This window comes from Stomoxys calcitrans, chromosome 4 (assembly GCF_963082655.1).
Source record: "Stomoxys calcitrans chromosome 4, idStoCalc2.1, whole genome shotgun sequence".
NCBI classification, from domain to species: domain Eukaryota; kingdom Metazoa; phylum Arthropoda; class Insecta; order Diptera; family Muscidae; genus Stomoxys; species Stomoxys calcitrans.
This window is the reverse complement of record NC_081555.1, coordinates 74080296-74104064: the sequence shown is the minus strand read 5'-3', so window position 1 is coordinate 74104064 and position 23769 is coordinate 74080296. Positions and strand designations below refer to the sequence as shown.

Genomic DNA, 23769 nt, shown 5'->3' with positions numbered 1-23769 from the left:
TATTCCACTCTTTCGAAAATTGTATGGGACATCAAAAATGATTCCAAATCATACACGGAGTCATTTAAGGAACTTGTTTACACTTTGGACCACATATATGGAATAAGGCTAAATAAAGACGCTTTAGACAAACTTGAAAAATTCTACAAATCATTTGAGAGAAGGTTGCCAGAATGTTCATTCGCAAAAATCAAGTTTTTCAAAATGTATGAGAAGTGGCTGAAATCGGATCTACTTATTGAAATTAAACCGCTGATTCCCGGCCGGCCTAGCAAAGCATACGACGAAGTTACGGAGAAAACCAAAAAGAAAAAACAAGAGGAACTATTGGCGGCACATCCGCCAAATTTAATAAAAGATACGTTCAAAACAGCATTGTTAAAAACACAACCAAAAAATGTTGGACGAATTGTCGATGTTTTACCATTAGCATCTCCGAAAAGGGTAAAGAGAATGGTAGAAAGTATTCCAACTCCAAAATCGACTACAGAATTCACGGAGGAAGATGCACTGGCCCTGATTTTGAACCTAGGCCTCTCAAGAAACAAATACTCAACAATGAGGAAGGCTCTTCGTGAAAAAGGATGGGGTTGTTTACCCTCAAAACATAAATTGTACAACACCAGGACGAAAATGGTGCCATCAAATATATACGTGGACGAATTAAAAGCAAGAGTGAAACTTGCTGATCTTGTTGAAAATACAGCTGTTAGAATTATTTCTAATTTTACTGAAGAACAGTTGAACACATGTAATAATTCCGAAGTGGTTTTGATCAGCAAATGGGGTTGTGATGGATCATCTGGATTTTCCGAATATAAGCAACAAACAGAAATAGATACCAACTTCGCATCAATTTTCATGGCATCATTAGTACCATTGAGAATGAGATTGTACAAGGACCAATCTTCATCATCGAAAGAAAATGCATTTCAAGATATATGGATAAATAGAACACCTGGGTCAAAATATTTATGTCGCCCAATTCGGTTTGAGTATACAAAGGAAGACCGGAACACAACACGATCTTTGGTGAACGAAATAAAGGAAGAAATTGCTGCATTACCCATGATTGTTATAAACCAATTGGGAAGAAATATAAAAGTTTCGTTTCAACTACAACTCACTATGATCGATGGAAAGGTGGCAAACGCATTAACTGGCGTTATGTCCAATTGGAGATGCAATATTTGTGGCAAGAAGAATGGGCAATTCGAGGACAAGTCTGATGAAAATTTAGTAAACGAAAATGCGCTCAATTTCGGTATTTCGCCCCTGCACTGTAGAATTCGATTCATGGAGTATTGTTTGCATTTATCGTATGACCTTAAATATCGGACTAGCCCTGGAAACCGCGATGTCTCTGCTAGAAACAACCAAGATCTTCACAAAATGAGGCAGGAAGAGAAGAATCGAATCCAGTTGGAGTTTAAACAAAAGGGACTTATAATAGATAAACCTCTTTACGGATACGGAAGCACAAATGATGGCAACTCGGCAAGGCGGTTTTTTGAGGACCCCGTATCGACATCTAAAATAACCGGTCTTGATGAACACTTGCTAAGACGATTCAAAGTGATTTTGGCTGTAATCAATAGCAAAAAGATGATAAATTCAACCAAATTTGAAGCTTATAGTAATGACACAAAAAACATTTTATCTGATTTATATTCGTGGAAAGCTTTAACACCGACAGTACATAAAGTCTTACATCATGGCAAGGAAATTGTGGAATACAACATACTTCCGTTAGGAGAACTTACAGAAGAAGCTCAGGAATCCCGTAATAGAGATGTTAAACAGTTCCGGCTTTTCAATACCCGAAAGAGCACCAAATTTAACCAAAATTATGATTTACTTCAATATTTATTGTTATCGTCTGATCCGGTACTATACAGCATCAGAACTAAATGGCTACCAAAAATATGTGACGATATAGATAAGGACGATCCCGATGCCATTCAAATTAAAGAGCTTTTAAATTTTGATACCTTAGATTATTTGGTAGAGAATAAAATCAAATAATACAAAACTAAAATGCTTTTTTATTTTGGGAGTAGCTAATATACATATAAACGCACGCCGATGCGAAGTGTTTTCGCTCTAAAACACATATTTTTATTCCAATTTTTTTAAACTTTGGCAGGAGACCTTTTTTTATTCTAACACATTTGTATTGTAAACCCTGGGCAAATCTATCAATGTTTTAGTGTAGGCCCCATATAAGGTTCCATTTCACAAATAGACATTTTTATATAGAGTTTAATGAAGTGTAAATGAATTTTAGAGTAGATAGAATCCGAGTTGAGAAATGTTTTATACATCGTTGGAAAGGTATGAAAATTTCCTTTACGATAAGGTATGTTGCGTAAATATGGCTATAGTGTGTCATGTGCAATTAGGACAACAAAAACAAAATTTGGGAAATTCGACTTTTTTGAAAAATTGACTTTTTTATTGCCGGTTCCATAAAATGGAATAGAATAGAGATATTTCCATGATTCTTTTTGTGTTTTGTAGAAGAAGTGTTACCAAATAAAAGTTTATTTAACATCTTTGCAATAAAATGTGACGTAATACTTGTTTTTTAGCAATGAATATAGCACTACTTGAAAATTGACTTTTTTCAGTATTTTGATCGCTACGATCTCATTTATGGCTAGGATATGGCGAGACATACCTTAAAATGTTGGGAACATTTTAAGCTTTCATTTAAGTTCAAAAAAAGCGAAAAAATCCCCGTGGAACTTTTTTTCCAGTGAGAAACTTTTGAAGTTTAGTAAAAAAATTGGCCATTTTGGTCTTAAGATAACGGTGTTGTTTGATATCGAAATTAGCCAAATTAGCACTTAAAACTTTTCTTAATACCTCGACTTTGTGAAAATGGAAAGAAATGATAATGCTTTGACGGCCAAAGTTTGCGAAAACTTAAAGGAAATGGGAGTATCTTTTTTGAAAAATTTTGCAATTTTTTGACAAAAAAAATATTTTTCATATTGAAAACGATGCCATTTTTAAACCGCCAAAGATATTCACGTGATTCCTTTTGTATTTTATGCACACATATGCTGGCATAATTTGTGTGAAGTATGAAGTTTATAGCTTTAAAATTGACGGAGTTATTAAAAAAACACTGAAAAAAAACCAAGGCCAAATTTTCATATTTTAAAATTAAACAATTCATAACTCCTTAACAGTACACGATGGCATGGTACTTTATGCATAAGTTTTTTAGATCTTGTCAAGCTCTTTCTCTAGAGTCCTAAATCATGTAAATCGGTTGAGTAGATCAAAAGTTATGGCCCCCAGAAGCTTGGAGAAGTCAAAAGTGGTCAACTTTGACACCCTGTAGCTCACCCTGTATTAAAGATATGGACCAACAACAGCACTTTTCTGAAAGCCTATGTCCTCCTCTACAAATGTCTAGAACATTTTGTATGGCTAAAATCAACAGATAAAAAGTTGTAGACTTATTTCCAATTTTTTTGCCATTTGGCCCACTGTGCGTTGATAAAATCCGTACCAATTATCCTGGCCAGACAACAAACAAAAATTTTGTTCCGTATTTTATGAAATTTGTTTTCCCATTCTGGCCTAGGCAAAGATTTTCACTTACTTGTGTATTATTTCAGTGTGAGCTTGCGAACAGGATATTAAAAAAATGTCAAAGTTTTCTGGGGTTTTTTCATTGAGCTCTTTGTTATGCTGATGAATGGGAAATTCAATCATATTTTATATTCAGTAAATAAGTAATAGTCTGGTTTTTTATCCAAATGGCAACTTTTCCGCCCACCATCTGGATTTTAGGCCACGGCTACAAGTGTCCTCTAAACATTAGCGAAGTAAATACCGTTGAGCAAAACTTCGTTATCATCGCAGAAACGTGAGAGTTGTAAAATAAATTCATAAATTTTTAATTTAATAATGGATATCATGGTTTCAGATAGTCACACCATAAAATCATTTTGTTCGTGTGACAAATTTCACGGCGATTCTCATTTAAAATTTAATTTAAAAACTCAGTTCAGCAGGTTAGAGGAACAGCGGTAGTATTGTGGAAATTGGCAAAACTTTGAATTAATTTTTAAACACAATTCTGCATGCAGCCTAAAGGTAGACTACAATTTTCCCTGCTCTTATTTGATTCCATTGTCCTGAGGGTAGGCTTTAACTTTTTTTTTATGTGAAAATTATGCAAAGTGATTCTTTACATTGTCATTAATATTATATTTATGTATTTTTTTATTCTCTATTTGTTTTCATTTCATTGCTGATGATGAGCAGTAATTTAATGTATTTATAACTGCTTTTCATTTCATTTGCCCTGACAATACAGAGTGAATTGTGTGTTGTGGCATTAACGTTTAATACCGTCGTGACATAAAATGGAATTAAATCGGCTCGGTTTGTTTTTCACAGTCATTTTGTGTTATTTGAACATGTCATCCTTGTGGGCTGCTGGGAAATTAAAACGGTAAAATGTTTATCTCTGTTTACAGTGAACAAATGGAAAAGTTAATGAAAACAAATAATGGAAATACTTTTGATGCAGTGAATATATCAAATAAATTATGATAATTAGGAAAATGAGGCTGGATAAAAAGTTTTCCTCAACACTGTAGTGCAAAGGCAATTAAAGAATTTTTCATTAAAGCTGGTCATGTGAAAGTTTTTACATCCATTTTAATTACATCAGAGTCTTTAAAATGCTGTGTAGCTCACCACACAGTGGTATTGTACAGAAAAAGGTTCAAATAATTCAAGAACATCGGAGGAGAAATTTCACAATTGCGGTCAAAAGAGAAAATTATCTTTTAACAATAGGTTGGTCCACTGTACACTCAACGAAATTTGTTATTCAAAATAGCAAAAATGTTTCCTAGAATAACAGTTTTGTCAGCTGAAAATGGGGAAGCAGTTTCACCAAACATAGGGCTGCTGTTTTAGCAAACATTTTCGTCTGCTATTTCAACTTACAAAATCTGCTGTTTTAAATACAAAAATCTACTGAAATATTGAAAACGTATTACTGCTGAACTGACAAAAAAGTTTGCTTTTTGTTTCATTTTATGCTACTATTTATGTAACCATTTGTGGTCGGTCATGTGTTTTGATTACATTACATTATACATTTTTTCCAAAGGGATTTGATTACCTGTTCAACAGATCCCTTGCCCACAAGACATCAAATCCATTGGTATACATTTCGAAAGGTGGCTAAAGACGCTCGTCAATTTTATTGCTCTGTGAATGTACTCCTAACTGTTGATGCTACATATTCTATATCTAAATAAATATGGAATGTAAATTTCCACTGTTCCTTAATGAACTTTTCATGGGAAAATTTGCATCTGCAAACAAACTGGTCAACATCTCAGTCATTCAACTTCCTTACCTGTGCCCACCTACCTACCTGTGCCCACATTTATTTTTTTAATGGACTATGCTGCATGAAGTGCATCATCAACTGGGACACATATCTCCGCTTGCTTATTAGTAAATATTTCATTCATAAAGTTTTCTTAAATCTGCCTGCGCCAACATTTATTCCATTCATGACTGGTGTGCAATCCAACAACAACGTGTTGTCCCTTGCTTTCTTCCCCTGCTGTTCGATGTTGTTGTTTATTATTTGACATTCCTTGTTTATTGCTATTTTTCATTGAAAAATGACACCACCATCTCTTGAACCACGCGTGGTCTGCGGAATATTGTGCCTGTTGCTGCCGGTCAAGTGTTTTGATTGTTTTAGATCAAGCTATTTATTCTCATTTTCTTTCCAAAAAAAATCCTCTCTTCCATTTTATATTAGTTTGCTCTCCTTCCAACTTCATGATTCCTTCCTCCACAAATTAAGCAACATTTTCAGCAAACAACCGACTTTTCAGCAGTCAAACATTTGGCTAAGACAGCAGAACTAATGTTGCAGTAGTAGCAAAATTAACTAATGCCAGTTAACAGACAGTGTTTGTTATTATCAGCAGGTTTTTTTCTATGAGTGTAATAAGTTTTGAGCTTTTTTTAAGTCGCACATGTTATAGTTGTGAACAGAGCCCCCAGCGGTCCCTATACAAACAACAACAACAAATTTTGCCCATGAACATTCCACCAAGGAACAGGGGCAACTTCCCACATATCAATGAGTGCAGTCCGATTCAAGTTTTAAGTTCAATGATAAGGGGCCTCCTTTTTATAGCTGAGTCCGAACGGCGTGCCGCAGTGCGACACCTCTTTGGGGAGAAGTTTTACATGGCATAGTACCCCACAAATGTTGCCAGCATTAGGAGGCGAAAAATTATCTCGCCAGGATTCGAACCCAGGCGTTCAGCGTCATAGGCGGACATGCTAACTTCTGCGCTACGGTGGCCTCCGTCCCTATAGAGATGTCCAACTCGCCATGGCGATATCATGCATCTTCATAGATGGAGGGGATTCCCTCTTTGTAAGATTTATAGATTCCAGGATCTTGGATCATAGTGATCTCTAGATCCGCGTCTGGGCAGGTTGAAACAACCCTCTTCAGCCCATTAGGAGACACTTCTAATTTAGTGCCATGCATCATTAATAGTGGCCCATCCCCTTTAGATGCTTTTCTAGCTCATCATATTGCGCGGCTTTCATTTTGTTCAGCGTCTCGATAGCCTCGTGGATAGTTGAATCCGCCTGTAGTGATTCAGTGCAGACAGGGTGAGGATTGGATCCTCAGATTGACATGTTTAAGATGTGCAGTTCAGTGGGAAAACTAGTAAGGCCTGCTTACTGGCAATGTCATGCAATGTTAAAAATGTTTAAACATAAAATTCGAAGACCAGGGTGATGTGAGGAAACATGATCTATTGCAATATAACCCCTTCTAATGCGGCAAGTATTTACCTAAGCCACCTTAACTGAGGCGCTCAGGTACCATCGAGGTTGACTAGAAACTTTTTAAGTTTCTTCATAACAAAACGGCAGACTATTGACCAATTGACCGGTCACGAACGTGAAATAAAATGTTTACCGAACTTGCCTCTCAAAAAGTCCATTGTTACGCGTGCTATGTGGCATGTGGCACCGTCTTGTTGAAACCACTTGTCATGCAAGTTAAGCTCTTGCATTCGTGAAAAAAAGTTGGATAGCGCTCACCATTCACAGTTACGTTACGATTCGCATCATCTGTGAAGAAGTATGGTCCAATGATGCCACCAGCCCATAAACCGCACCAAACTGTGACTTTTTCTGGATGCATTGGCTCATTTGGAGAATACAAATGACGTGTTTTTTCGTCAGATTACGTTGACGATTTAAGAGAGAATTGTAAGATTTAAGAGAATTGGATATGCGGCTTGGAAGTGTTGGATGACCACAGCTTCTCTGATCATTGTTATTTAGTTCAACCTTCAAAATCCATGATGATTGCAATTCACAACAATTTGCCTTTTGACTCTGCAGTCATATAAACTATGGTTATCAGTTTGGTTTTTGAAAACCGATTTTTAAAGCTCAATATAGTAACCGGTTTTTTGAAAATGACAGTTTTTGGTAAATCGGTACTGGTATTTTACTTATGGTTCATTTCCAACCATATTTTGTGATAATAATCACATTCATTTCATTGAAATTTGGTTTTTTTGAATTACTTCCTTGGTGTTTGAACTGTACAGAAAAAGTCTTAATTAAAGTTTTTGAAATTCTATCTTTAGGGAAAATTCCTTGAAAAATTTCATTCAAAATTTGTTCTCAGAAAATTTAAGCGAAATGTTTTTCCTTGAATGTGGTCTCAGGTCTAAATCAACGATGTCTCAGAAACTGAAATAAGGATATACTGGTCGCTTTTAGCCTTCATCTAAAAAGAGTTTACTTTGTAGAAAAACTACCCGGTTAAACCGGTTTTTTAAAAATATCCAAAAAAAAGTTTTTAAAAATCACGTTTAAGGTTTTTAAAATAGTTTTTTTCGAAAAGTGCAAAAAACTGTTTTTGGAAAAAGCCGGTTTATTGCTCACCCTTATATAAACGAAGCCCCAGATTTGGTGTCAACAAGGCGTTTAATGATGCTTGGCTAGCTAAAACTTGTACGAGGGTCGCCTTTTATATTTCGGGATTGGACAACCCTTGTGTTGCAATCTGCTAACTGACAGTTCTATGGTAAACCTTGACATTTTTGAGATTATACGTACTCTGAACGTTTTGACATGCGAGCGATATTTGTGTTGTTTACAGTAAATTAAAAGATTCATCTCGCCCAAAAAATGAAATTAAGTCGTGAACATTTTCGTGTGATTATTTTTTACAACTTTCGGCGTGGATTAACTCAACAGCTGTGCATCGATGAAGCTCCATCAAGGACCAGTGTTTATCGATGGTATGGTGAATTCAACCGAGGTCGTAATTCACTCCAAGACGAATTTCGTGAAGGTCGTCCAAAATCAGTTGTGATTCCAAAAACCATGCTGTGCGACTACTGATATTGCAAGATCGTCAGTGACCTATTGTGAGATTGAGACAACCCAAGACTTTAGTGGGACCAGTATTCACTCAATATTGGTCAATCGCTCAAAAAGGGCTCGTGGCGATTGGTCGAAAGAAATGCTCCAAAAATACGAAATAAATGCATTTTGAAGCACTCAAAACATCAATTTGATGAGTCATCCACCGTATACTTGTTGTCCTGACATGGCACCGAATGACTTCTTTTTATTTCCATACGTAAAAAATAAAATTAGAAGTCAATGTTTTTCGACACCTTAAGATGCGGTTGATGCGTTCAGAATACATGTTTTAAAGATACCTCAATCAGAGTTTAAACGCATGCGAAAGTGTTATATCTTAATGGGGAATATTTTGGAAAGCAATAAAGCGATTTTCCATGATTAATATTTGTTTTTGTGTTTTTTAATCCCGAAATATAAAAGTAACCCTCATATATACTCTTAGTGAGTATTTACTGGTTCTTAAGAAATGAAAATCATTCTCTTTTTTGTGTATATGCTGTTTATGAATTGCAATTATTTTCGACAAAAAACACCTGTGGCCTAAAGGTATGCTTCATTACATTAACAATTATTTATAGCACAAGTATGCAATAATTTTCTTACAACATTTTGCTGTGCTAACAATGTATGTGTGCGTAAGGCAGCTTTTAATTATTTTTCTTTATTTTCTTTGCTGTTCGTTTAATTTATTATATGTATAATCAAAGGTATTAAGTGAACCCCAAATCTAATTGATGTCCTTGTTGTCACAGTGTTTATAACAAGCAAAGTTGTAATTATGTATTTGTTTCCTTTTTTCGTGCGATCTGGCACTTTGACAATAACCCATAAAAAGAATAATGAGGAAAAAATATGAGTTGATAAATATGAAATAATTAAAAAGGAAACCAATTTATTGGAAAAAATAAATAATTCTTTTTTTTTCCCATAAATTAATAATTTTTTTTCTTCAGTCGATTAATTGCGGATACAAAATGGAATGCATTGCGTTAAAATATTTTGTTTTTTAGTAAAAACGAAAAAACTATTTAGTATTACAAGCAGAGAGGCTCTTAATGGTACAACTGTTCGGATCTGATTGGTTAGCAAAATATTTAAGTTTATACACTGTTGCATGGGCACTATGCAGATGATAAAATAATTCAAGTCAATTTTTTCCAACCGTGATTGCCTTTTGTTTTATTGCTGTCTTTGTTAAACGAAGTATATGAGTTCAACCAACGTTTACAGGAAGTTGGCATATCAGCAAAGGAACATTATCGTCGGCGCCGTCTCTCTAATGTGTATAATGAGGATAAAAATCGTAATGGATTTCAAACTTAGGCATATCAGCAAAGGGACATTATCGTCGGCGCCGTCTCTCTAATGTGTATAATGAGGATAAAAATCGTAATGGATTTCAAACTTAGAAATTCGCGTATAATATCTCGAAGTATTGATCCACATGTGTGGATAATTAAATATTCCAACACAATATTACATACCTAAATACCTCATTATACCCACCACCATAGGATAGGGGTATACTAATCTAGTCATTCCGCTTGTAACATTTCGAAATATTGATCTAGGACTCCATAAAGTATATATATTCTTGATCGTCTCGAAATTCTGAATCGAACTAGCCATGTCCGTCTGTCGAAAACACGATAGCGATCGAACGCGTAAAGCTAGCCACTTGAAATTTTGCACAGATGCATAATATTGGTGTAGGTCATTGGCGATTGCAAATGGGCCCATGAACATTCTACTAAGGAACAGGGGCAATCTTCTCACATATCAATGAGTGAAGTCCGATTCAAGTTTAAGCACAATGACAAGGGGCCTCCTTTTTTTAGCCGAGTCCGAACGGCGTGCCACAGTGCGACACCCCTTTTAGAGATTTTTTCTGATAGTCTCGCCAGGATTCGAAACCAGACGTTCAGCGTCATAGGCGGACATGCTAACCTCTGCGCTACGGTGGCAATATCAGATTTAGATGTAGCTCCCATATAAACCGATCTCCCGATTTGACTTCTTGAGGCCCTGGAAGCCACAATTTTTGTCCGATTTGGCTGAAATTTTGCACGTGTTATGACTTCCAACAACTGTGCTAAGTACGCTCCAAATCGGTTTATAACCTGACATAGCTCGCATAAAAACTGATCTCCCGATTCGACTTCTTAAACCCTTACAAGCAGCAATTTTTATCCGATTTGGCTGAAATTTTGCATGTAGTGTTTTGTTACTACTTCAAACAACTGTGCCAAGTACGGTCTACTTGGCTCGGCCAAGCACGGTCCAAATCGGTCTATAACCTTATATAGCTCTCATATAAATCGATCTCCCGATTTGAATTCTTGAGCCCCTGAAAGCCACAATTTTTGTCAGATTTCGCTGAAATTTTGCATGTAGTGTTCTGATATGACTTCCAACAACTGTGCCAAATACGCCTCAAATCGGTCTATAACCCTATATAGCTCTCATATAAACCGATCTCCCGATTTTACTTCTTGAGCCCTTACAAGCCGCAATTTGTGTCCGATTTGGCTGAAATTTTCCTTGCGGTGTTCTATTACAACTTTCAACAACAGTGCCAAATACGGCCCAAATCAGTCTAAAACCTGATATAGCTGCCAAATAAACCTATTTGACATCTTTAGCCCCTGAAAGCAGCAATTTTTGTCCGAATTCGTTAAAATGTCGCCCATTCGTTCTGTTATTTTAGCAGAATTCATGGTGGTGAGTTTCCAAGATTCGGCCCGGCCGAACTTATCACTCTTTTACTTGTTATACCCTCCACCATAGGATGGGGTATACTAATTTCGTTACTCTGTTTGTAACACCTCGAAATATGCGTCTGAGACCTCATAAAGTGTATATATTCTTGATAGTCATGTCATTATAAGTCGAACTAGCCATGTCCGTCCGTCTGTCGAAAGCACTCTAACTCTCGAAGGAGTAAAGCTAGCCGTAGGTCGATTGGTATTGTAAATGAGCTATATCGGTCCACGTTTTCATATAGCTGCCATATAAACCGATCTGGGATCTTGACTTCTTGAGCCGCTAGAGGGCACAATTCTTATCCGATTTGGCTGAAATTTTGCATGAGGTGTTTTATTATGACTTCCAACAATTGTGCTGAGTATGGTTGAAATCAATTTATAACCTGATATAGATGTTATATAAACCTATCTTGGTTCTTGATTTCTTGAGTGTATAGAGTGCCCAATTCCTATCCGATTTGGCTGAAATATTTCATGACGTGTTTTGTTGTATTCAGTTCCTCCGTTTATATTAACATAATGGGGATTTTTCAGTTTTGCACTCTTCAAATTCATACTATAAAAATTATAAAATTCTTCACATTTTCCACTCTTTAGATGTTTTCTTAGCCAATTTGTTTCCTTTAACCACGTGTTTTCTTGAATAACATCAGGGACTAAAATATGATATGTGTGGGTTATTTGTGCATTCACTGGTATATGTGTGTGTATATTTGGCTCATTTGTACTTCAGTCCGTATTACATCTATGAGAAAAACAATATTATATTATCTTGCTTTTTGTAGAAACAGATGCATACCATTTATGCTATTAAATAACAATTTTGATTCGTGCAATTAAATATTTTTAACACGTAAGTTTTTTTACTAATCACATGACATGATTCAATGTACAATAGAAGTTCAATGTAAAAATTAATCACTTTTTTAAAAATTTCATTACAAGTCAATACCATGTTTGATTGGTAAGTCAATATTTTTTCTGTGTAACGATAAAGCTTATCCGGCAGAAGTCCGGGTCTCTGCATAACATTATGTGTGTAATGCAACTTTGCCCATGAACTTTCCATTAAGGAACGGAGGCAAAATTCTCACATATCAATGAGTGCTGTCCGATTCAAGGTTTTCCCCTCCTAATGTCGCCAGCATTAGGAGGGGAAAACCACCGGTGAAAATTTTTTTTCTGATGGTCTCGCCAGGATTCGAACCCAGGCGTTCAGCGTCATAGGCGGACATGCTAACCTCTGCGCTACGGTGGCCTAAAATAAGTCTGCTTAAGAAAAAATCTTTGTGTACGCGAACATTCTATTGCTGATTGCTGCGTAATGTTGCCATATATTTTAAATTACATTTAAAGTCGACGAGAAAACCAAAATTTGTTAAAAGAATGTTAACCCCACGATAATTAATTTTCCGTTAGTGTTAGTATTCTATTCTGTGAGCGAAATTTGACAGCATTCAAATGTTTTTGTTTCCATACCAAAACACGTTTCTTGATCTGCACTTATTGTTTTCTTTATTTTATATATTTTTTCCCAAATAAACAAAGAAAATAAAACAAACAAAAAAGATGCCGGTAATAGTTTCAAGTATTGCTCACTCACTATAAGCTGAGTACTACATTTCCGTCTATTTTTAGCCAACGTTTCGGTGATGTTTTTTTCAACGAGTGATTTTTTTAGAGCTATAAAAAAGTTTTTCAAAAAAAAAACTCATAACATTCAAAAAATACATGAAATCTTTATTTTAATCGATAGTACGGTCCATATTATTTAATGTTTTGAGATTATTTCATGCAAATATTGACCGTAACTGCGCCTCAAATGGTTCATCCGCTTAGTCAAATTTTGGCATACTCTTTCAAACATTTCGGCCGGTATCTCACGAATATATGCTTCAATGTTGTCTTCCAGTGCGTCAATTGTAGCGGGCTTGTCTGAATAGTCTTGAGCTTTAACGTCGGCCCACAAAAAATAGTCTAAAGGCGTTAAATCGCACGATCTAGGCGGCCAATTGACCGGTCCCGAATGTGAAATCAAATGTGCTCCGAACTCACCACTCAATAAGTCCATTGTTACGCGTGCTGTGTGGCAAGTGCCACCGTCTTGTTGAAACCACATGTCATGCAAGTCAAGCTCTTGGGCAAAAACAAGTGGGATATCACGTTACGATTCGCATCATCTTTGACGAAGTAGGGTCCAATGATGCCACCAGCCCATAAACAGAGCCAAACTGTGACTTTTTCTGGATGCATTGGTAGCTCTTGCAATAATGTTTCTGGCTTATCTTCACTCCAAAATCGACAATTCTGCTTATTTACTTACCCACTGAGCCAAAAATTAGCTTCGTCGCTAAACACGCGCGATGAACTTTCTTGACAGTGCATTCACAAACGTCATTCGTTTGTATGACGATTCATGGTTAAATTATAGACCAAACTGAAGAAGTTGGACAGTGAAACAAAACACGAAAAGTGCGTGATCTTTTTAAACCGTATTGCCAAATAATAGCTAAAAAATCATCATTTATATGGAGTTTGACAGCATTCCGCTTGAACTTTATTTTTTCTACGAGAAAACGACGCTTACTATATTTTCCGTTCTCACTCTCTCTTTTTCCGAACTTTATTTTTCTACGAGAAAACGACTCTTAGTCTATTTTCCGTTCTCTCTCTCTTGAAGTTCTTGAAGTTAAATTTACTTGTACGATTTTATTGTATCCATCTTAAAGTGTGCTCTAATTCATCAATGTCATCACCTGAATATTTTTTGTGAGAAGTCGTGGCAAACATTCAACAGTGCTGTCACTCAATTTTTCATGTGACTTTTGCTGTAGCTCATTTAATTTATTGTGACATCTTAATAACGAATTGCAGGCTTTCAAAATAAAAACTTTAAACAAAAGGGATTAGAAAAGCCACACCCAATAATCCGCCCTACCATATCGTTTTCGGTATTCTTGCAAGCTAAAAAAGTTTTAATTACTTGTCTTAAATGAGTGGCCGTTATTTGAGTGTTTAAACTTATCCTTTTTAATTGCTCCGCAAAAAAAAAGTAAACTTAAGCAGTAATAAACGCAGAGATAGGTTGAAAGTAAAAGACGCATTTTAAGCAGAAGGTTATGGCTATAATCAGAATACAAAGCGTGCAAAGTTCGGCGGGGCCGAATCTTATGTACCTTTCACCATGGATCACATTTGTCAGGTTCTTTGCCCAGTATACAGGGTATAAATAGCCATGTTATTGGAACCATATCAGGTTGTGGACCTATTCGAACTATTCTCGGTTTGGATATTGGAGACCATAGTAGAAGACATTGTGTAAAATTTCAGTCAAATCGGCTGAGAATTTCGCCCAATAGGAGCGCAAAAAGTATTATCAGGAGATCGGTTTATATGAAAGGTATATTAGATATAGACCTAAGGAAGTTGTTGTAAAAAAGTTCAGCCAAATCGGATAAGAATTTCGCCCTCTATAGGCTCGAGAAGTATAATCGGGAAATCATTTGTTATGGGAGCTATATCAGATTATGAACCTACTTAAACCATGCTTGGCAAAGTAATTGGAAGTCATTTACAATTTCAACCGACCTACACTGATAGAAAGAATGTGTGCAAAGTTTCAAGCGCTTTACTTTTTTGAAAGTTAGCGTGCTTTCCATAAACAGACAGAATGTCAGACGGACGGAAATTGCTAGATCGACTTAAAATGTCATAGCGATCAAGAATACATATACTTTATGGGGTCTTAGACCAATATTTCGATGAGTTGCAAACGGAATGGCGAAGTTAGTTTACCCCCATCCTATGGTGGAGGGCATAAAAAGCAATTCAAATAAATTTGTAATGGCTAATACCACTGCAAATTGTATTGGACTCATGCTATCTTTGAAAGTTTAGAGTCAAATAATTATAATTATTATTCTGGAAGATGATAAATGAAATGGCCGTTTTAAATAAGCGAATATAAGGTCAAACAAAGTAGCGTCAATGTCCATGAAAACTTAATTTATTTCGAAGAATGGTTTAATAAATGTTATTTAGACTTTTGGTTGCAAATATTCATAAGGAAGGAGAGGGAGTTCACGAAAAAGTTTCAAAATTACTATAAACAAGTAAAAGCGTGCAAAGTTCGGCAGGGCCGAATCTTATATACCCTCCACCATGGATCGCATTTGTCGAGTTTTTTTTTTTTGCGGCTAAGAAGACTTAGGCAAAAAAAGGATATAAGAAAAGATTTGCTCTGCTATTAGAGCGATATCAAGATATGGTCCGGTTTGGACCACAATTAAATTATATGTTGGAGACCTGTGCAAAATGTCAGCCAATTCGAATAAGAATTGCGCTCTTGGGGGCTCAAGAAGTAAAATAGAGAGATCGATGGGAGCTGTATCGGGCTATAGACCGCTTCAGACCATAATAAACACGGATTGTATGTTGATGGCCATGAGAGGATCCGTAGCACAAAGTTTCGGACAAATCGGATAATTGCGACCTCTAGAGGGTCAAGAAGTCAAGATCCCAGATAGGTCAGGTTATGAACCGATTTGAACCATACTTGGCAGAGTTGTTGAAAGTAAGAATAAAATACGCCGTGCAAAATTTCAGCCAAATCGGATAGGAATTGCGCTCTCTAGAAGGTCAAGAAGCCAAGTCCCCAGATCTGTTTATATGACAGCTATATCAGGTTATGAACCGATTTGAAGAATACTTGGCACAGTTGTTGAATATCATAACAAAACATGTCGTACAAAATTGCATTCCAATCGGATAAGAATTGCGCACTCTGGAGGCTCAAGAAGTCAAGACCCAAGATAGGTTTATATGACAGCTATATCAGGTTATGGACCGATTTGAAGAATACTTGGCACAGTTGTTGGATAACATAACAAAACACGTCGTACAAAATTGCATTCCAATCGGATAAGAATTGCGCACTCTGGAGGCTCAAGAAGTCAAGACCCAAGATCGGTTTATATGGGAGCTATATCAAAACATGGACCGAGATGGCCCATTTACAATACCAACCGACCTACACTAATAAGAATTTGTGCAAAATTTCAAGCGGCTAGCTTTACTCCTTCGGAAGTTAGCGTGCTTTCGACAGACAGACAGACGGACGGACATGGCTAGATCGACATAAAATGTCGCGACGATCAAGAATATATATACTTTATGGGATCTCAGACGAATATTGCGAGTAGTTACAAACAGAATGACGAAATTAGTATACCCCCCATCCTATGGTGGAGGGTATAAAAAGACAGATTGTTATTTTTCGATGATTTTGCCTTTATTAAAATGCCTCAACAGGGAAACCATTCCATAAGCCCCTGGCCTTCTAGTAGCCTATACAGCCGAATCACATCTTTAATACATTCTCAAACATTGTACACATTGGACATTTTATTTAAGATTTCAAAGTCACAGTTCAAGATGCAACCGGTGAACGGACATCATATTTGTATATCAATATGTTACTCTAAATTTATTTTAATCGATTTTTTTACTAATATTATTGATCCCTTTTCTTTAATTTCAGTTTTTATGCTGCAAAAATATAAAACTTTTTCTTGATGTCTGCCGAACACACTTCAAATTACGAGAGTCGGATCTCTTTGAGCCAAATATGCTCTACGATCTGACGCATTTTCACAGAGTCCTAATAACACTGTCCAAGCTGTCACAATGTGCAAAAGTACAAAAATTACATCCTAATATTGAGTAAGTATTTGCTTCCACATATTTTTTTTAAATATTACAAAATATTAAAAAAAAAGTATATTTTATATATTTTTTTTTATTTATTTCTAACTGATATTTAATCGCACAAGACATATTGATATTGTAGAGAAGTATTCCTGGAAAGTTTTCTTTTGAAAGATTTTTTATAACACTGAATTCCGTCATACCATGAGTCATCACTCTGCCTCTGGATGTTATCGGATAACTCAAATTACTTCCGTATTGTCAATCCCATGGCAGCCGGTTGTATGTTCCGGAATGACCCGATGGATTCCTTCATCGGCAAGGGCTGCCACCTCAGTGTACAACTCGGTGCTACAACTGCAACAACAATAACCGTATTGTATTGTTATAAATACCGTAAAATTGACATTTGTCCCAAAAAGTGCATATTCTTGATCGTATCATTTGAAATCAATTGAACTCTTTGTTGGCTGTTGAATGGCCACTAATTTCGAAAAGAAGTGCATACATGCTGAAACAATAATCTTGTAAGTCGATGAAAGTTGTACATAAGTAAGTCAAATTGGTTCATATCAAACCAGTAAGGAAGGGCAAAATTCGGTGGTGCCGACTGCATAATAACCTACACCAACACTATAAGTACAATGTGGGAGCAATATCGAATTCTGAACCAATTTTGATGGACGTCGGCGGATATTTTTAGATGGATTATTAAACAATCCGTATCAAATCTCGAGCAAATATGTTCAACCTGCTATAACTACGGTTGACAAATGACAACATTAATGCAAATTATCTAAATCTGAACCGATTACGAGCAAACTTCTCATATATTCTAATAGTCTTCGATGAAACCGTTGTGCAAATTTTTTGGCAAGATTGCTCAATAAATGCGCTTGCTATGACTCTAAAAGTGAAAATCGGGCGATATACATATATGACAGCTATATCTAAATCTGAACCGCTTTTCATGAAAATCACCAGTAATGCCGAGAGTCAAGAGAATATCCTTCCTAACAAATTTCAAGAGAATCAGCTAACAAATGACCATTTTATTGCAATATTACTGCAAATCGGACGAACATATATATGGCAGCTATGTCTAAATCTGAACGGATTTCGAGAAAACTTGAAAGACATTGTGGATGCCGTCGAGGAAAGCGTTGTACAAACGCTTTCCGATGTATATATATATATATATTTATATATATATATATATATATATATATATATATATATATATATATATATATATATATATATATATATATATATGAGAGGTATATCCAAATCTTAACCGATTTGCATGAAAATTATCAGAAATGCCGAGAGTCAAGAGAAAATCCTTTCTACCAAATTTCAAGAGAATCGGTAAATAAATGACCATTTTTTTTGCAGTATTACTGCAAATCGGACGAACATATATATGGAAGCTTTATCCAAATCTGAACTGATTTTTTCCCAATTTCAATAAGCTTTGCCTCTAGGTCGGTCGAAATACATGCCCATACCAAATTTGAAGACGATCGGATGAAAATTGCGCCCTGTAACTTAATCGAATCAGAAAGTGATTCTGAGTCGATGGGTATACTTATCAATGGGTATATCTCTCTTCCTTTTGGGTGTTACAAACTAATTCACTAAGTTATAATACCCTGTACCATTTTTATAACCTGTGTAGGTTATAAAAATGATTCTCCGAATTGACATATTGAGCTTATTTGGGAAAACGTCATCAAATTTTGTTCAAATCGGACCAAATGATGGAATAGCTCGCTTTTAACGCAATAATAAGGCTAGGTACCCAAACACAAAGTTATGACATTTTGTTGTTGTATTTATGTTCAGCTTAGATCAATGGGTTTTTGTTTTTTTTTTTCATTTCGAATAGAAAAGAAAATCAACAAAAACCAAAATGTTTTACCTTTCTATTCGAAATGTAACGAAAACAAAAACGCATTGGTTGTTGTTTTTGTTGTTGTTGTAGCGATTGAGATGGGGTGCGTCCAGAGGGATCTGGGTCTGAGTCGAATAAGTCTGGCTAGGCAGTTAAACAGGTAATGTGTGTCGTGTGGTCCCTGGTCACAACTGGAATATACCTCCTGCACGTCGGCATCAGACCTTGCTCTGTAGGAATTAAGGCGGCTGCATCTGCCGGATCGTAGTTGAGCCAGAAGGGCGGCATTCTGACAGATCTGACTTTTATGTCCTCAAATAGTTTTGTATGGGTGACCGTGTTCAATGCCTTCGATAGATTCATGGGCATGGGAATATTGAAGCTATGCAGTCTTCGAAATCCATGTTGATACTCGACGAATGGAAATTCTCCTACGAAGCTCGGGAGGAGTAATGCCTCAAGCATCTTTGCTACTGGTGAGAGAAGGGAGATCAATCTGTACGACTCCCCCAAACTCGGGTCCTTCCCAGGCTTCAGTAGCGGGGTCGCTCTGCCCATTTTCAGACCTCGAGAACTATAAGAGTGTTCAAGGTCAGGTTGAGGACAGTAGTGAGGTACTCAACTCCAGGTGAATCCAGATTCTTCAACATCTGTGTAGAGACTTCGTCGGGACCCAACGCCTTGGATGATTTGGCACCACGGATGACATTCGAACCTTCGCCCACGGTAAATTGTCATGGCTGTTCATCGGCTCGTAGATCACGAATACGGCGAATGGCTCTCCTCCATGCACTGTCACTCTCGGGATGCACAAAAAATTGACGGTTGAACAACCTGGCGCATCTCTTCGGATCAGTCACGGTTATTTCGCCAAAAGTGACTGAGGTCCTATCATCCTGTCTACCGGGGTTCGAACAGAAGACATACAGCTTGCCTAAACCGGTGCCTAAGTTACATTGCTCCAAGTGTTTCAGCCACAAATACCGCATATGTTCGTTAACTACGCTGTTTATTACCATATTCAGCTCGCTAATTCTGGGGTTAGTGGGGTCCATACAACGAATCCCATCGCGCTCGTTTGCGAGTACCACTGCCTGCGCCGGGAAATTGGGCCGCACTTGGAGTATTCGACCGGCTGGTATAAAGCGAGCGTGTGCTGTGGTCATGATGTCTCGGAATTTGCTCTCTGCCACTTGCACATCCGAGGGGGTGGCAATTCACTGAAGCGGCGATTAGTATACTCTCTGAAGCCAGCCCAATCGGCCTTCTTCTGATTGATATACGACCGGCGCCTAGAGGTTATGAAGTCGGATGTGTGTGAAGATAAATTCCGAATTTAACTAGTGGAGACACAAACCACTGACTTAACAGTTCTCTGTTACTGCCATTAGCAGAACACTGTTAAGGAACTTTGTAGGCAATTAATTAATTTAAATAAAGTATTTGTTCATAAAAATTAAATTTCAAACACACAAAAAACCAAAAAAAGATCTAGAAAATAATAAGGTGATCCAACATTAAAATTTAGTTCCCTCGATAACGGCAAGGTGTACTAACAAGATAAAGAAAATTGTAAAATTCATTGATCCACTGTGCACAAATGGAAAATAGGAAGGCGACGAGACCGGCATCAAACGACAGCTAGGGAAGCCTAGTTTCTCATACATATGCTCACATTTTCCAAATAATCGTCCAACTATCGAATTTTAGGCAAAAACTTGAAAAAATTACCCAAAAATTAAAAAAAGAAATTTTGGGTGAACCACTGTGTGAAAACGGAAAATAGTAAGGCGATGAGACCGGCATCAAACGACAGCTAGCGAAGCCTAGTTTCTCATACATATGCCCATATTTTCCAAATAATCGTCCACCTATCGAATTTTAGGCAAAAACTTGAAAAAATTACCCAAAAAACTGAAAAAGTAAATTTTGGGTGAACCACTGTGTGAAAACGGAAAATAGTAAGGCGATGAGACCGGCATCAAACGATAGCTAGGGAAGCCTAGTTTCTCATACATATGCCCACATTTTCCAAATAATCGTTCAACTATCGAATTTTAGGCAAAAACTTGAAAAAATTACCCAAAAAACTGAAAAAGTAAATTTTGGGTGAACCACTGTGCGAAAACGGAAAATAGTAAGACGATGAGACCGGCATCAAACGACAGCTAGGGAAGCCTAGTTTCCTATACATATGCAAACATTTTCCAAATAATCGTCCAACTATCGAATTTTAGCCAAAAACTTGAAAAAATTACCCAAAAATCTGAAAAAGTAAATTTTGGGTGAACCACTGTGTGAAAACTGAAAATAGTAAGGCGATGAGACCGGCATCAAACGATAGCTAGGGAAGCCTAGTTTCTCATACATATGCCCACATTTTCCAAATAATCGTTCAACTATCGAATTTTAGGCAAAAACTTGAAAAAATTACCCAAAAAACTGAAAAAGTAAATTTTGGGTGAACCACTGTGCGAAAACGGAAAATAGTAAGACGATGAGACCGGCATCAATCGACAGCTAGGGAAGCCTAGTTTCTCATACATATGCTCACATTTTCCAAATAATCGTCTAAATATCGAATTTTATGCAAAAACTTGAAAAAATTACCCAAAAAACTGAAAAAGTAAATTTTGGGTGAACCACTGTGTAAAAACGGAAAATAGTAAGGTGATGAGACCGGCATCAAACGACAGCTAGGGAAGCCTAGTTTCTCATACATATGCTCACATTTTCCAAATAATCGTCCAACTATCGAATTTTAGGCAAAAACTTGAAAAAATTACCCAAAAAACTGAAAAAGTAAATTTTGCGTGAACCACTGTGCGAAAACGGAAAATAGTAAGACGATGAGACCGGCATCAAACGACAGCTAGGGAAGCCTAGTTTCCTATACATATGCAAACATTTTCCAAATAATCGTCTAACTATCGAATTTTAGCCAAAAACTTGAAAAAATTTGCCAAAAAACTGAAAAAGTAAATTTTGCGTGAACCACTGTGCGAAAACGGAAAATAGTAAGGCGATGAGACCGGCATCAAACGACAGCTAGCAAAGCCTAGTTTCTCATACATATGCTCACATTTTCCAAATAATCGTCCAACTATCGAATTTTAGGCAAAAACTTGAAAAAATTACCCAAAAAACTGAAAAAGTAAATTTTGCGTGAACCACTGTGCGAAAACGGAAAATTGTAAGGCGATGAGACCGGCATCAAACGACAGCTAGGGAAGCCTAGTTTCTCATACATATGCTCACATTTTCCAAATAATCGTCTAAATATCGAATTTTAGGCAAACACTTGAAAAAATTACCCAAAAAACTGAAAAAGTAAATTTTGGGTGAACCACTGTGCGAAAACGGAAAATAGTAAGACGATGAGACCGGCATCAAACGACAGCTAGGGAAGCCTAGTTTCCTATACATATGCAAACATTTTCCAAATAATCGTCTAACTATCGAATTTTAGCCAAAAACTTGAAAAAATTTGCCAAAAAACTGAAAAAGTAAATTTTGCGTGAACCACTGTGCGAAAACGGAAAATAATAAGGCGATGAGACCGGCATCAAACGACAGCTAGGGAAGCCTAGTTTCTCATATATATGCTCACATTTTCCAAATAATCGTCCAACAATCGAATTTTATGCAAAAACTTGAAAAAATTACCCAAAAAACTGAAAAAGTAAATTTTGCGTGAACCACTGTGCGAAAACGGAAAATAGTAAGGCGATGAGACCGGCATCAAACGACAGCTAGCAAAGCCTAGTTTCTCATACATATGCTCACATTTTCCAAATAATCGTCCACCTATCGAATTTTAGGCAAAAACTTGAAAAAATTACCCAACAAACTGAAAAAGTAAATTTTGGGTGAACCACTGTGCGAAAACGGAAAATAGTAAGGCGATGAGACCGGCATCAAACGACAGCTAGGGAAGCCTAGTTTCTCATACATATGCTCACATTTTCCAAATAATCGTCCAACTATCGAATTTTAGCCAAAAACTTGAAAAAATTACCCAAAAAACTGAAAAAGTAAATTTTGGGTGAACCACTGTGCGAAAACGGAAAATAGTAAGACGATGAGACCGGCATCAAACGACAGCTAGGGAAGCCTAGTTTCCTATACATATGCAAACATTTTCCAAATAATCGTCTAACTATCGAATTTTAGCCAAAAACTTGAAAAAATTTGCCAAAAAACTGAAAAAGTAAATTTTGCGTGAACCACTGTGCGAAAACGGAAAATTGTAAGGCGATGAGACCGGCATCAAACGACAGCTAGCAAAGCCTAGTTTCTCATACATATGCTCACATTTTCCAAATAATCGTCTAACTATCGAATTTTAGCCAAAAACTTGAAAAAATTTGCCAAAAAACTGAAAAAGTAAATTTTGCGTGAACCACTGTGCGAAAACGGAAAATAGTAAGGCGATGAGACCCGCATCAAACGACAGCTAGCAAAGCCTAGTTTCTCATACATATGCTCACATTTTCCAAATAATCGTCCAACTATCGAATTTTAGGCAAAAACTTGAAAAAATTACCCAAAAAACTGAAAAAGTAAATTTTGCGTGAACCACTGTGCGAAAACGGAAAATAGTAAGGCGATGAGACCGGCATCAAACGACAGCTAGGGAAGCCTAGTTTCTCATACATATGCTCACATTTTCCAAATAATCGTCTAAATATCGAATTTTAGGCAAACACTTGAAAAAATTACCCAAAAAACTGAAAAAGTAAATTTTGGGTGAACCACTGTGCGAAAACGAAAAATAGTAAGACGATGAGACCGGCATCAAACGACAGCTAGGGAAGCCTAGTTTCCTATACATATGCAAACATTTTCCAAATAATCGTCTAACTATCGAATTTTAGCCAAAAACTTGAAAAAATTTGCCAAAAAACTGAAAAAGTAAATTTTGCGTGA

At 36.6% G+C, this 23769-nt stretch overlaps 1 protein-coding gene across 2 annotated transcripts in view; it reads left to right on the top strand.

The window, feature by feature from the left end:
- LOC106086289 (protein vav) overlaps positions 1–23769 on the top strand; it is a 211256-nt gene that overhangs the window by 127444 nt on the left and 60043 nt on the right. For both annotated transcript variants that reach the window (XM_059366779.1, XM_059366778.1), the window contains exon 3: positions 16777–16958. In XM_059366779.1, the coding sequence (XP_059222762.1) occupies positions 16777–16958 (182 nt within the window). The remainder of the gene's footprint in view (positions 1–16776; positions 16959–23769) is intronic.